Below are 14,276 nucleotides of genomic sequence, written 5' to 3'. Positions count from 1 at the left end.
CCACTGTTTATGGACCAGGTCTTTGCTCTGTGCTCCCAATTCCTGCTGAGCAGCCCTGGCTCCCCCCCTCGTCCTTGTGTCCAACCTGAGGGGCACAGTGGCTGGCACCTTTTGTTATTACTTGCTTGCTTCACCATCCCTGTTTGACTTTCCAGCTCTCCCCATACTTTGGGGAGAGAGAGAGTCATCTCAGGTGCCTCATTTCAAAATAGGGATAATAATAATAGTCAACCAGAACCTCTGTGAGGTCTAGAAAAAAATATATGGAAAGAATTTAGCACAGTGCTTGGCCCAGAATAGGTAATACATGTTCGTTAATATTACTATGGCTGTATTTTAAACTTTGGAATTCCTGCCCCACGTTTAAAATGGAATCTATTACTTTCAGCTGTTGTTCAAGTTTTGATTATTAACTGAGATCCATAAAAATTATTTTTTTTCAAGGTAACTATTGTAATTGTCATTGATAACTTCTCTCAATTTTACTTCAGATAGAAATGTGGAGAGAATGCAGCAGGAGAAATTCTCCTCTGTAATCAGGCATTAGAAGCTCCAATAAATCACAAGTCTTCCCTTTTTATATTACTATGAAAAGGAAATAAAGCTCAAATTTATTCAGCACTTAACTCTCTACCGGGAACTCACTAAGAGCTTCATGTGCGTTATGACACTTAATTCTCATAACCTTACAAAATGGATATTATCATTACCCACCCCCATTTTCCAGATGAGGAAACAGCTCAGAGAGGTTCAGGGCTTGCCAAGTCACACAGTCCACAAAGACAGGAACAGATTTGAACCTGGACTGACAACCAGCCATTAATTCTACACTATTTTTGGAAAACAAAAATAAAGCCATCAAAATACGTCCCATGTATTTTGACAGTTCCTATCCAAAGACAGTTTCTAGGTATGTCATTAACATATTTGCTCCCATTTTGTCTTCCAAGACCTGGGAAGACAGACTCCCTCAGCTACCCGCTTTTTCTTCCCTACTCTGGGATGGCAAAATATGAATGGTTTATATTTGATGAGAGGCCATACCAGGCAAATCCCCAGTATTCAACAACTGCCTTCCCTCTGCTCCTTGAAAGATTCCTCATAGGACTCCTCAGATGGGCCCAGCAACCAAGGTGATGCTGAAGGAAGTCATCCACAAATAATGCTTGCTGGTCCCCAGATGTTGAGGCTCCACTGGGCTGCAAGCATTAGGGCTCCCACACTTCAGCCTCTCTTTTCTGGAAGTTTCCTGGATGATATGACTCAGGGAGCAGGCAACAAAACAAACACTCTACAGTTGGCTAGTGTTTCCCCCTCAAATCATCCATGCTCTCCGTTCTTGAGAACCTGGGCTGAATGATGTAGAAACACCAAAAGCCTATTGCTTCTTTTCAAGAACGATGCCTCCTTTTCCTGTGAGAAAACTAACAATTCAGTTTGAGTCTCCACAAAGACAAACACTTTAACTTCTAGAGGTATGCACTGAGAATCAATCAGACACATCGCTGAAGAGGTATTCACCTAATAAAGGGATTTTTTTTTAAACGTTTTATTTATTTTTGAGACAGAGAGAGACAGAGCATGAACGGGGGAGGGGCAGAGAGAGAGGGAGACACAGAATCGGAAGCAGGCTCCAGGCTCTGAGCCATCAGCCCAGAGCCCGATGCGGGGCTCGAACTCACAGACCGCGAGATCGTGACCTGAGCTGAAGTCGGACACTTAACCGACAGAGCCACCCAGGCGCCCCATAAAGGGATTCTTTGACAAGCTTTCTTTAAATATTGAACTTTCTCTGAGAAATGAAAATATTAGCCAAGTAACAAAAAATTCAACTCCTTCACATTTTTCAGGGATACATCTGTTCTGCAATATGAACTGTATGGCAGTGGCCAATCAATCTATACCTGTGTAGTAGTAATTTGTTCTCCAGGTGTCTACTTAGTGCAGAGTGTTATGTGGAATGCTGTATCCTGTAGTGGAAACAAGAAGGTGGAATCAGCTAGGTGCAGGCCACATATGCCATGCATGTGAAGGATCTTCTGAAGTTCCATTGTGGACCTGTTCCTGCTTCTGGCTGTCAAGGCCAAGCAAACTTAATCTCATCCCATAAAAGTTTGCCCTTTTTTCCACTGGTTCCATGAGATGTAGCAAAAGAGGAAGGCAACATGGATGATCGACTCCACAGTCAAATGCTTGATATAATGCCTGATTGGTTTAAAAAATTTTTTTACTGTTTATTCATTTTTGAGAGACAGAGACAGAGCGCAAGCAGGGGAAGGGTAGAGAGAGAGGAAGACACAGAATGTGAAACGGGCTCCAGACTCTGAGCTGTCAGCACAGAGCCCGACACGGGGCTTGAACCCATGAACGCGATATCATGACCTGAGCCGAAGTCGGACGCTTAACCGACTGAGCTATCCAGGCACCCCTATAATGCTTGATTTTTATCCGAGGCTCTTTTTTACCTCAATTTACCTGATGAGTCTATTTCATCACATTGATACTGTGTGATACTGAGGGAACTAACATTTAAAGCATATCTGACGCTGAGCAGAGTGTTTGAAAGGTAGCATGTTATTTAATACCTTCAATAATCCCAAGAAGTAGGTACTGTTAGATGTATTTTATAGATGAAAAAATAAGCTTAGAGAGACTGAAATTCTGCTAGTAAAAGTTGATAACTGGGATTCAAAGTCACGTCTGACAGACACTAATGCTTTTGTTGCTTTTTACTGCCCCCCTACTCCCTGCTTCAAACTGGCTCATTTTCCCAGAGCATCCATCCTACTAGAAGAAAACTTAATGGAAAAAAATGATTATGTGAAGGAAAACATGGATAGAATTATCACTTAAGACTATGCATTTAGCATGAGTTTTTAAAGATAAAATGACAAAAAAAGGTCCTGTCTCCAGAAGACAACACATGCCCCTAGACCTGTAAGTTATTTTAAAGGAAAAGCCAGTGAATCATTCTCCACACATGGGGATCTGAGGCAGGCACATCATTTTATCTCCCTTCAAAATGGCATTATTTAAGAATCTATACCCTACGTAAAGGGAGTTCAGAGCACTGGTCAGGAGGGTAGAGCTGGAGGCCTCTGGTGTCAGGGCTGTGCGGATGCCCCTACTCAGGTAAACCTGTGCTCTCTTTAGAAATCAGTTGGGAATTCCAGAACCAGTATGTGGGTGTCCTCCTCACTTCAAGTGGCTTGTACAACTGTTCCCTCCAACTCCATATCCCTTACAGCATGGCTCTGAGTGGGCCCGTGCAGCACTGACCTCCACAGTGCAGCCTTTGTTGGCTAAGGAAGGACACCATGTCTACAATCACCAACCTAGTTAAAGCTGCAGATGCCCCACCCCCACCCCAGTACAACTTTTGTTTTTCATCTCTGTTTTCCACTGAATATCACATATCCCTTTTCCCTTCCCAGCTGATGCTGAGATGTAACAACCTGTCACCTGAGATATGGCCCATTAAAATTACATAGCACTGGTAATGGAGAATTCAGTGCAGGTTGGGACAGCAGGTGATTAGCCTTACCTTACAGGGCAGTCTTCAGGCCCTCTGAGCTACCTGTATCTGCTTCTCTTCCTTTCTGCTTCTTAGCACTCACTATTTTTCGGAGCTATCTCTTGGGGTTTGTTAAGTGGGGGTGGTTATTCAACACTGTCCTCATTAACTGAGCCACCAAGCCACTGTAGTATTGCATTAACAAGGCAGGGAATTGTGACCATCCACAATGGACCATCAATTCTCCAGTAGCCAGTGGGGGTAGGAAAGAGTGGATTCAGCTGTGTCTGCATATCTTCCATGAATATACAACTGAACAAACTTGGGTAGCATCAGAATCTAGAGGAGGCAAGTTCTTAAAAAAGAGCAGAACCTTGGAGTTCCCATCAGTAAGGACCTTGTACAATTTGTATCAGATGCAGGGCCCTGTCTGTTTTCACATCCCTTGCTGTGACTATTGGGTTTGTCTTAGGACTTTTTCCAGAGAGGATTTAACATGTGATGCAACAGGCAGGGGGAAATCAAGGGTGGTGTTGATTCTGGGGTATGAATATCACAGACACAAGATGTTGCAAATTCTTAGAAAGCCAAACAGTTTCTCAGATCCCAAAGGCAAATCATGTTTCCAGAGCCTTGGGAAAACTTGCTAGTTCACAAGGCTACCTTGTGAATGGGGGCTCCATTCTTGGCACTAAGCTGCCTGAGAACCCGTTCCCCATCCTCTTGAGAGATCAAATCCAGGTAACCTTGCCCAACACTGATTTTAATGAGTAGCTGATCCTAGATGTGACTAGTAGGCTATCTCCCCTCTTCTCCAGCTAACCTGTGCCCACCCTCTGCTGAGGTTGGCTGGTTTCACACTGCACATGGGCAGGTTTAGTACTCAGTCTTCTGAAAACCAAGCAAGAAGACACAACCAAATGTCTTCTTCCCTAAATAGTTACATGTTCATCCCCAAACCAGGATTTGACCTAGCTCCTTAAAAACCAATGAAATTTCCCAAAGTCTTTGAGAGATGACAACCTGTAGTATTTACAACCCCATCACAGAGCGATTCAGCAATGAAGACTGCTAACTTTTAAAAATCTTGTTGAGTCTTTTACAATGCATTTATTTTATTTTTCTAGGGATACTGTTCAGAAACCACCTAGTGGTCTCCAGGATTTTTTGTTAGTTATGCAGAAATGTATGCAGAGAGAGAAAAGCAATGAACACATTTGTTTTTTCCAGCACCTCTTATGGGTGATTAGGGCTCTGGGCTCTGTGTTTTTACTCACACTGCCTCATTTAATCCTTACAACAGTCCCGTGAGATCGAATTACAATCATCAGTTTACAAACAGAAATGTAAGCTCAGAAGTTATGTGTCTACCAATGTCACATAACACCTTGTAATGGCAGAGCAGTTGAATAAATTTAAGTCTCTGTCTACAAGTCCAGTGCTAGTCCTACCACATCGTAAATATATTTTGTTGATATACATTCTGTCTTTCCAGTGTTATACAGATTTATATCAAAACAAAAAAAATGCGGGAGCCATGCAATAAAAAATAAGTTAAAATTGAAAGGCTAATTATAAACTCAGTTCCCTGACACCTAGTGTCTGAAAAGTTCTCCCTATGGACATTTTTATAGTCTCAGGTTTCCTGCCACAATATTTTGAGAGAGAATGAAACTCAGCTGCAGCCTCATGAGAAAGATTGCCAAAGGGATGTGACTATTCCCACAGTGCACTTGACCACTGAGCAAACTACTCATTTCAGAAAACCCTACAGAGGAACTAGACCTTCTGGACATTATGGAAAGGCTCAAGGACATAAACTCTGCTTTCCTCTCTTAGTGCCTAAAATAGGGCTTGCTTCCGAGCAGGTGCCTGACAAACATTTATTGAATGAATGAATGAATGAATGAATGAATGGCAGTAACAGGTCATTGTGGGCCCACAAAACGCATTGGCAAAGTCATCCCTTCGCCAATCTTGGAATGGAACATGGAAACAGTTAAAGTGCTTGGGCACACACTTAAGGCGTTTCAGAGGTGATTTTTTAAATAGGAACAAACAAAAACAAAATAAAACAAAAACTAAAAATCACTTCCTTAAAAGTTAATACAAAATTGGGGTTTCTAAAATTTTCTCCATCCTAAACAACTTCCTAAAACCACTGACTGAGAAATCTTTAGCCATGTGAAGGAAAACTTGCAAAATAATAATACATACTATGAATGGTAGTAGGAAACAAGGACATAGATTTTTGTCTACTCTTGAGCCCAAACTCTGACTTCCTTCTCCTTCCCTTTCCCCTTCTCCTTCTTCTTTTTTTTAAGTAGGCTCCACGCCCAGCACAGAGCCCACTGCGGGGCTTGAACTCATGACCGTGAGAACAAGACTTGAACTGAGATCAAGAGTTGGACCCTTAACAGACTAAACCACCCAGGCACCCCCCCAAATTCTCACTTCTAAATGACATATTAGCTGTACAGCCTTGGGAAAGCCCCTTAAGTTGTTTAAATGTCAGCATCCTCACTGGTAAAATGGAATATTTAATTAACTGAGTTATTGCAAGAATTAAAGATTAACAGTGGCACTTGGCAGGCTCAGTAGATGTGAGTCCCCTCCTTCGCCTCTCTCCCTTTCCTTCCCTGACACCCATCTAATATAAACCATAAAGGTAGGTGAGATCATGTAATTAATTTTTAAATGTTCTTATTCCTCCTGTTCAGAGACTTTTTAAAAACATGAGTTGGAGGAGCTCTAAGTTTTCCACTCACTTTTTTTCTTAGTGTCAGAACTAAGATATTACATCCTATTATATAACAAGAACAGAGAAGCTGGGGGCTAGAACATAAAAATTATTGTTAACGAGACAGGCAACAGAATAAAAAAGAAGGCTGTGGCTATTTTTCTGTTGTTATCTCTAAGAGTGGTTGAGGAGATACAATGGAAGAGGAGGAGGTGGCCTGTGCTTCTGAAGTTACTGCTGTCTTAGAAGCTTTAACAGGGACATCTGTTGACTTTTTAACAAAGGAAGCTAAAGGGGATCGAGGGGGAGTGAAAGAAACTCTGGTTCACAAAGAAGCCACATCTGTTTGGTATTCTCCCAACTGAGAAAGCTCGACTTCGAAATAGTTTGGGTATCCTAGTTAAACTAGGATCCAGGAACCGATGAAAGCTTTTCTTTCCCTCATGTTTCAATGGTAGAGATCAACAGCTGTTTATATCCTTTAATACCTAACTGAGGGTGAAGCCTTCACATCTGTCAGTATTTTCCGGTCCTATTTCCTTGGATCACAGTGGGGAGGAGGTGAAGTTTGAACCCCTCCCAATTCCCAGGCAAGAACACAGAAATATGCCTGGGATTCAAAGCTGTAATGCTAAGCAGAACTCCCCATGTCTCATCCACCCAGGGTCTGCTGTTGGCAGAGAATTCTTCTTTTACTTTATCCTGACAGACATCGTGATCATTTCCATGATAATGACTCACCGCAGTACAAAGATCAAAAAGAAGAAAAGTGGGCTGGAATCAGGGGGAGGAAGAAGAGGAAATGAATTCTAACAGAGAAAGTGGCTCCTAGAGATAAATTTTTTTCAAAACATAGCACAATATTATACAAGGGCAAATAGTAGAGGTGAGCAGGATGCTGATGAAGACCTTCGAGGTGATGGTAGATGGTGGTGGTTTTTACTGACCCCTAACATATCATCTTGGAAAAATAAGAGATAACTAAACTCTGTGAAGGCAAGGTGCAGGATATTCCAAGGATGCTGATAAAGGGATTCAGATCTATTTAACTTTTGGTCCCCAGCACTACAGACATGTTGGGTCTTTGTAAAGATCATTTTTACTCCATTCTTCCATCCATCTATCCACCCATCCATCCACTCAACAATTTATAAGGCACCAAGACAGGACTTTGTGCTAGAATATTCAAGTGAACAAAACATATTCCGTAATTTTAAGGAGCCTGCATTCTGATGGGTGAAAAGCTTCACAGAGGCGTGAGAATTCACTAGTTAGAGAAGATGGGGGATTCCATCCAAACAAGAAGGATAAAACCAGAGAGGTAAGAAATAGACTGTTTCTGGGGGGAATGCAAAGCATTCTGGGCGGTTAAAGAGAGGAGAGGTGGGTGCTTACTGAAAGTGCAGATTCTTAGGTCTCATCTAAGATATTCTAATTTAGTTGTTAAGGGGGAAGGGCAAAGAATTTGTATTTTGAACAGAAGGCCCAAAGAATTCTGATACAAACAAATGTTTGACCCCTCTAACTTATATAGATAAACATTTCTCAAAAGATGCTAATGGTGTTCATTAAAAGAAAAAAAGATACACATTCAAATTAGGAAATACTACACACTAAAGTATTCCTTTCTTGGAGAATTATAATGCACATTAGCATATTAAAAGTCCTGCAGTAAAGAAACTGGTTTCATTCAGCAGTTCCCAAACTTATTTTCCATGGGCAAAAAAAAAAAAAAAAAGAAAGAAAGAAAACCATGGTGCGCCTGTTAAGATCTCTCAGGACGCCAATGTACTCTGGAGCCAACAGAGGACTCTGATGAGGTGAGCATGGTCTGCAAGCCCACTGAATGGCTAACGAAATGTCTGGAAAAAGACAGCAAAGTCTATTACTCTAGGGGATATGGCGGCATCTGCTGATTTCCTCCAAGGAAAGTCTATAACCATCTATTATGTCCTAGTTTCCAAGCAGACTGCCAGAAGCTTCCTTACTCTCAAGTAACACACCATGGTTCTGTGATGTTATTTCTGGTCACCAACTCTATGTGGTAATCACAGCTGCCAGAGACAGCAGAAGTGCCCAGAGTTCAAAGCATCAAGGAGTAGAAACAGAAGGGGAAAGACAAAGAGGAGGTATCATTGCCCAAATTTATTTATCTTTATTGCTATCACATGTTCTGCACAGAGAATTGGCAGTTGGGAAAACTCCTCCTAGCAAAAAAAAAGAAGCCTCTGCCAGCCAGTGAAAGTACAAAAACCACGAACCTAAGAAATTCCCACCCCTTCCAAGGTGCCTATGATACGGCCAGGGGAGTTTCTGAACCTTGCCTTCTTCCTCCTGTGCTGGTGAGCCAAGGGAGTTTGCATTACCACACACATCACCTCCTTCCCTAGCAAGGGACAGCATCGGGCAAGCGCATGAGAGAGCTGGGCAAGTCAAGGCAATACAGTGATTCTGAGCAAATTGGTGTGTGTGCTGAATATTTCAAGATGCACATACCGCCCTAATCAATTTATGCACTCCCCTCCCACCCCGGTTTAGCTTAATTACTTCCATACGCCCCACCTCAACTTCCATATACCACAGGGGGGATACACACATCCCATCTAGAGGTGATCTCAACAATGTGCTCCAAATGCTTCTTTTATATCCCAACCATCTCAGAGCTTTTTTAATACTACTGTCTAAGAGCACAAGTATTTTTTCAATCATTCCACAAATATTTCCTGAGGGCCTACAAAGTTCCAGGGCACTGTGCTAGACACTGGAGACACATAGGAGGTGGCTCATTCCTATTGAATCTGATGCCTAAAAACCCCCTGAACTTTAAATTCAGCCTGTTGGTGCATGGCAAATCCAATTATCAGCAGCATAAAGAAATATAAAAGGGAGATAAGGTTTGGTCCTTCCCCTTGAAGAGTTTTATAGCTCAGAGCACCACACAAATGAAAGCATTTGCATTTCAAGTTCTAGTGGGTCTAGCAGCTACACATGGGTCCAGAGTTACTAATACAACCTGGAATTAATAACAAATGATCAGGAGTGGTAAGAACAGATGCCAGGATTTTTATTTCCCCAGAATGCCAACCCCTGTTTGCTTGATACCCAAACAAATCCATGCATTCTCACACTGGGATTCCTTAACCTGAGAGATGAATACCAATAAATGCACCAGAGTTAATGTAACTTTAGTTAATTAGCCAAAAAATGAAAATTCTACATGGCTAACTGGGTGAGTCTGGAATGTAGTCCTAAGGAAACCAGCAAGATCAAATCTAACATCTCAGCAAGGCAATGCTCTCTAGCATGTGGTACCTATACCGCTGAGGTCCACAAAATAATTGTAAGTAGTCCACAAATGGTTTTTTTTTTTTTTTAATTTCAAGGAGGTTCTTAGATCTGAAAAAAGACACTGCAAGTACGATGGATGTTAGGGAAACACTGATAGGGTGCCACCCAGCATTCAAGGACAGACCTAGAAGAAGCCCCTGCAAACTTTCTGAGCTTGGGTGGGATGCACCAAAATAAGCAAGAAGCTGGTCATGGACTTACCCACGCATGTTGGAAATATGTCCTCATTGTTGATCTGGACCTCGATCCAATCCATAAGGAGGTTCATGTACTGGGGAGCTGGCAGGGCAGTTGGCTTCTTGTACTTGAGGTCATCCTGCCAGCGATACTCATATTTGGGGCCCCCTGACATCACAGGGCAGGTCTGCTCGGTACAGAACTCACAGATGGTGCCATAGATGAGGTTGATCCTATTGAAGAAGTCCACCACGTGCACCGCCACCCAGTCGTTCTGGTCCTCCCCACTGGGCAGCTGCACGGCCGCCTTCAGGTCCACGCCTGAGTTGAGGGACGCCTGAGCCCGTTTGTGGAGCTCAAACCTCTGTGTGCCGGGTTCAAATTTCCTCTTGGGCCGGAAGGTCTTGTCCTTGTTGAACACCTGCTTCAAGGCTATGGACATGGTCTTTTCCTTCTCTTCTTTTCTTTTGCAGGAAGCAAAAAGGCACCTGGAACTTTTCAGTGAGAGGTCACAACCCAGCAGGGTTTTCCACTGCCAGCCCTCTGGCCCCAGTCTTGCGGTCTGCAGGTTTTAATCGCTTTTAAACGGCCCCTTCCATCTTCCTCTTGAATAGTTTCCAAGAGAACCTCATGTTTCTTCCTAAAGGCTGAAGAGAAAAGGGTCTTACTAGTACACAGTTTGCATTTAAGAAATGACAAACGCTTAGATCTGATTTCCACCTTGCTCTGGCAGTACCGACTTCCATCCAAGTATAAGGATGTTGAGGGTACGCCAATCCCCCAAGGATCTGTGATGATGATTCAAACCACGCAAATAACTCTTTTTCTTCATGGCCTTGGTCAAATCTCTGGCAACTCCTCCCTGTGTGGTCATTGGGTAATGAACTCTCCAAGGTGTCAACATGAACATGTTAGTCAGTGCCCCATCCCCATACCATATATGCTCCTTTTTACAGCATCTGTCCTACTCCCCACTGCCTTTATTGAGGAAGCATAGAATCACTACCCCATCCTCCTAAATATAGTTGACTGGATCAGGGGTGGCTATCATTCCAAACTGGCTAATGTCTCTCCTGGGAATCTGGGATCAGAACCCAGCCTTTGTTAGGCATTGTCCCTGAGAAACAATGAAAACTGGGCCTGGTTGAGCCCTATTTGGACCACATGCAGTGCAGTTAAGAAAGCTGGTCTGCAGAGAGGGGAGGGAGGAGAGAAGATTGAGGAAGGAAGGAGAATGGGGGCGGGGGAGAGGAAGAAAAAGGAGAGGAAAGGAAAAAGTCATTGACACAAAGAGAAACAGAGAGCACAGCACAAGTGGCTACAGGGAAAGGAAGACAAGAGAAAAAGAGAAACAGTGAGAAGGAGAGTAGCTTCTTGAGTTCCTGATAAGCTTCTAGGAATTGCTTCTAGTTGTTTTTGAAGCCTAGCTATGATTCCAGCTCTTGAGATCCACACGTTTACCCTGAATTTGCCGAATAAATCCCTCGTTTTACTTCAACTAACTTGAGCAGGTTGTGTCTGTTTCCAAGAATCCTCAACTATGACAGCATTTATCACTCCTCTAACTTCATCCTTTACATCTTTGGTATCACACCTTAGAGTTCTGAGGCAGAGATGTACAATAAAACTTTCTGTGATAACGCAAATGTTCTATATCTTTGTTGTCTAATATGGTACTCACCAGCCATATGTGGCTATGGAGCACTTGAAATGTGGCTAGTGTGACTGAGGTACTGAACTTTTCATTTTATTGAATATTAATGAATTGAAATTCAAATAGTCACATGCAGCTAGTGGCTATCATTTTGGAAAATGCAGCTTTGGTTTTCAGTGCTCTCTTCCCTATCTCATTTGACCCTTACAAAATTTTGGTGTGGTTTATAGTAGATGTGTAGTAGTTATTATACCTGGGCCTCTAAGAGATAAAATTACTTGCCTAACAACATAGCTAGTACAGGCAAAGGTAGGATTAAAATCCAGTTTCCTGACTCCTAGCAAATGCTCTGTCCACATAGCCTCCTATTCTAAAAAGTGATGCCCTTCAACCTGTCTCTCCTGCTTGTTCATGAAACCTCTATACCCAGACTCTCCATCCACATATTCCCCAAAGACCACAAGTATAGACTGGCTGGAGGTAAAGATGGTGTCCTGTGGCTTGGAAACATAAAGGAGATAAATGATCCACTCAGGGGTCAAGCCCTAGCAAAATGGGCCAACAGCTGTGGCCAGATTCAGAAGAGCCCATCATGGAATCTGTGCAAATGAACTTGGAGCATGATCTCACTGAACTGCACTTTCCCTACTTAGATGGGGTTTTGCTATTCCACACTCAAGCATGGCTTGGTGATGCAATCAACCTAAAGTTATTCAGGCAAAAACATAAAAACAAAAACACCTGAGACACTGGTATTCCCTCTCACACACTGTTCTTTGCGCAGAACTGCTGATCATTCAGATGATGCCTCCTCTGGCCACTCTCTGCAGCCTCTGTCTGCTCACTTCCTCCCTCTCAATCTCACCCTCTTCCAATTAGGTTTTCACTGAAATGACACTTGGGCGGCGTTTTTGTTTTTGTTTTTTCTCTCCTCCTCACATGGAGCTGAGCACACCTCCCCATCCCAAACAAAGATAGTCATGTTCAAAGGCAGGTCCCGTGGCATTCTCTGCCTGAGACTGTCTGTGAAATGACACGTCTGGGGTGCTTCAAAATATCACCACGAAGGATACCACCACACAAACTCTGCCAACCCTAGGGAGAGGAGGGAGCAATCTTTCTCCCTGAAAAGAATACCTTCCCAAAGGCTGGCTCTACCTGGAAAGAGGTGTGAGAAAACTGAGGGCACTAAAAGTGCTTTTCCAGAATAAAAATACGAGCTGGAAGTTGGGAAGATGGAGAAAGGATGGTGCGGTTGGGTTTTTTTTTCCTCTTTTAAAATAGACAATAGTTCCTCTGTATCACAAATGCTTAGTTGCTGACAAAAAAGCAGCAATCATCCATCAGCCGCCTCCTCGTGTCTCCAGCAAATAAGAACTTGCTGTTCTGCTGTTCTGACGATGAGGATGCTGTCAGTTACCATGGACCTCAGAACAGTCTTCTTGCATCACCTTACATGACCCTCAGTATCACTTGTTTGGCTGTTTCCCTGGGGCCTGGAGTATCTGCTTGCATGGACACCAATGGGAAACCTTCCTGCATACACTGCCAGTCTCCTGTGCACACCATCAAAAGAGCCTCCATTCTGATGAGAGTGTGTGAATGAGACAGAATAATCATAGCAAATCCTTGTCACAAAACCCTGCAGTGTGGCTGGTACTCACAAATATTTCAGTAAATATTAAAATCTCATGAAGTTTGGAGATTTTTCTTCCAGAGATACTTAGATAATGAACATCAAGACATCAGTCTCTTGAACCACATGGGTATTTATTCAGACCTTCAACCAGCTTTAAAGTCACTCTTTCTTTTTGCCTCAATGTAAAAGGCTGACTGAAGGGGAAAACAATCATCTTTGGAGGATTATGTCTCAACCAAGTCCCTTAATGTGCCACTACTGGCCACCATTTATTAAACTCTACTATGTACCAGATCCTTTACATGTATTATCAACATTTTACTTTTTATTTTTTTAATGTTTATTTTATTTTTGAGAGAGAGAGAGAGAGAGAGAGAGCGCGCGCGCGAGCACATGCATGAGTCGGGGGAGGGGCAGAGAGAGAGAATCCCAAGCAGGCTCTGCGTTGGTCAGCACAGACCCCGGTGTGGGGCTTGAAACCATGAACCACGAGCTCATGACCTGAGCGGAAGTCAAGAGCCAGAGGCTCAAGGGACCGAGCCACCCAGGTGCCCCAATTATTAACATTTTAATCCCCACTATAGTCTTACATGGTGGATGTTTTTATGACCATTTAAGAGAAAAAGAAATTGAGGCTCAGCTAGATGAAGTAATTTGGCAAAAATCACAAAATTAGTAGAAAGTAAGGCTAAATTTTGAACCCAGAACTCCCCAGCACTAAAACATAGATGATTTTTTTTCTCACTAAAACTGTTTTGAAATCTCATGAACACTTTTATGTTTTCAAAGCTCCTTCACATGTAGATTTCAAAGCTCCTCACAAGACTATAAAGAAAGCTAGAACAGATGGTATTTTTTTATCTCCATTTTACAGATAAGGAAACAGAAACTCTGACTCCTCCAGTCCTCATTCCAAATGCATTAAACATTCTGCCATGCTCAAACATTACGATGTCTCTTTTGCTCAAACTTTTTCATCTAGAATGAAGCTCCCTGGAAATGCAAAGAGCTGATAGGCAAGTCCCCATGTTTAACGACACTGGCCATCCAGGATGGGCAATAACAATTTCATCATTTAACTGAATGGATGAACAAACAGGCATCTGTGTCTTTGAGTGTCAAATGCTATATTGTGGAAGATACCCAGAAGTTTGAAATGAAAAAGGGAACAGGAAATCCACCTGGACTTACTTTCCAACCCCAA

At 42.6% G+C, this 14,276-nt stretch overlaps 1 protein-coding gene across 13 annotated transcripts in view; it reads right to left on the bottom strand.

Moving 5' to 3' along the window:
• The window catches only part of MOB3B (MOB kinase activator 3B), a 219,270-nt gene that overhangs the window by 130,877 nt on the left and 74,117 nt on the right, over positions 1-14,276 (bottom strand). For all 13 annotated transcript variants that reach the window (XM_053205019.1, XM_053205016.1, XM_053205020.1 and 10 more), the window contains one exon: positions 9,804-10,426. In XM_053205019.1, the coding sequence (XP_053060994.1) occupies positions 9,804-10,221 (418 nt within the window). In that variant the 5' untranslated portion in view covers positions 10,222-10,426. The remainder of the gene's footprint in view (positions 1-9,803; positions 10,427-14,276) is intronic.

This window comes from Acinonyx jubatus, chromosome D4, assembly GCF_027475565.1.
Source record: "Acinonyx jubatus isolate Ajub_Pintada_27869175 chromosome D4, VMU_Ajub_asm_v1.0, whole genome shotgun sequence".
NCBI classification, from domain to species: domain Eukaryota; kingdom Metazoa; phylum Chordata; class Mammalia; order Carnivora; family Felidae; genus Acinonyx; species Acinonyx jubatus.
This window is presented reverse-complemented; position numbering and strand designations above follow the sequence as displayed.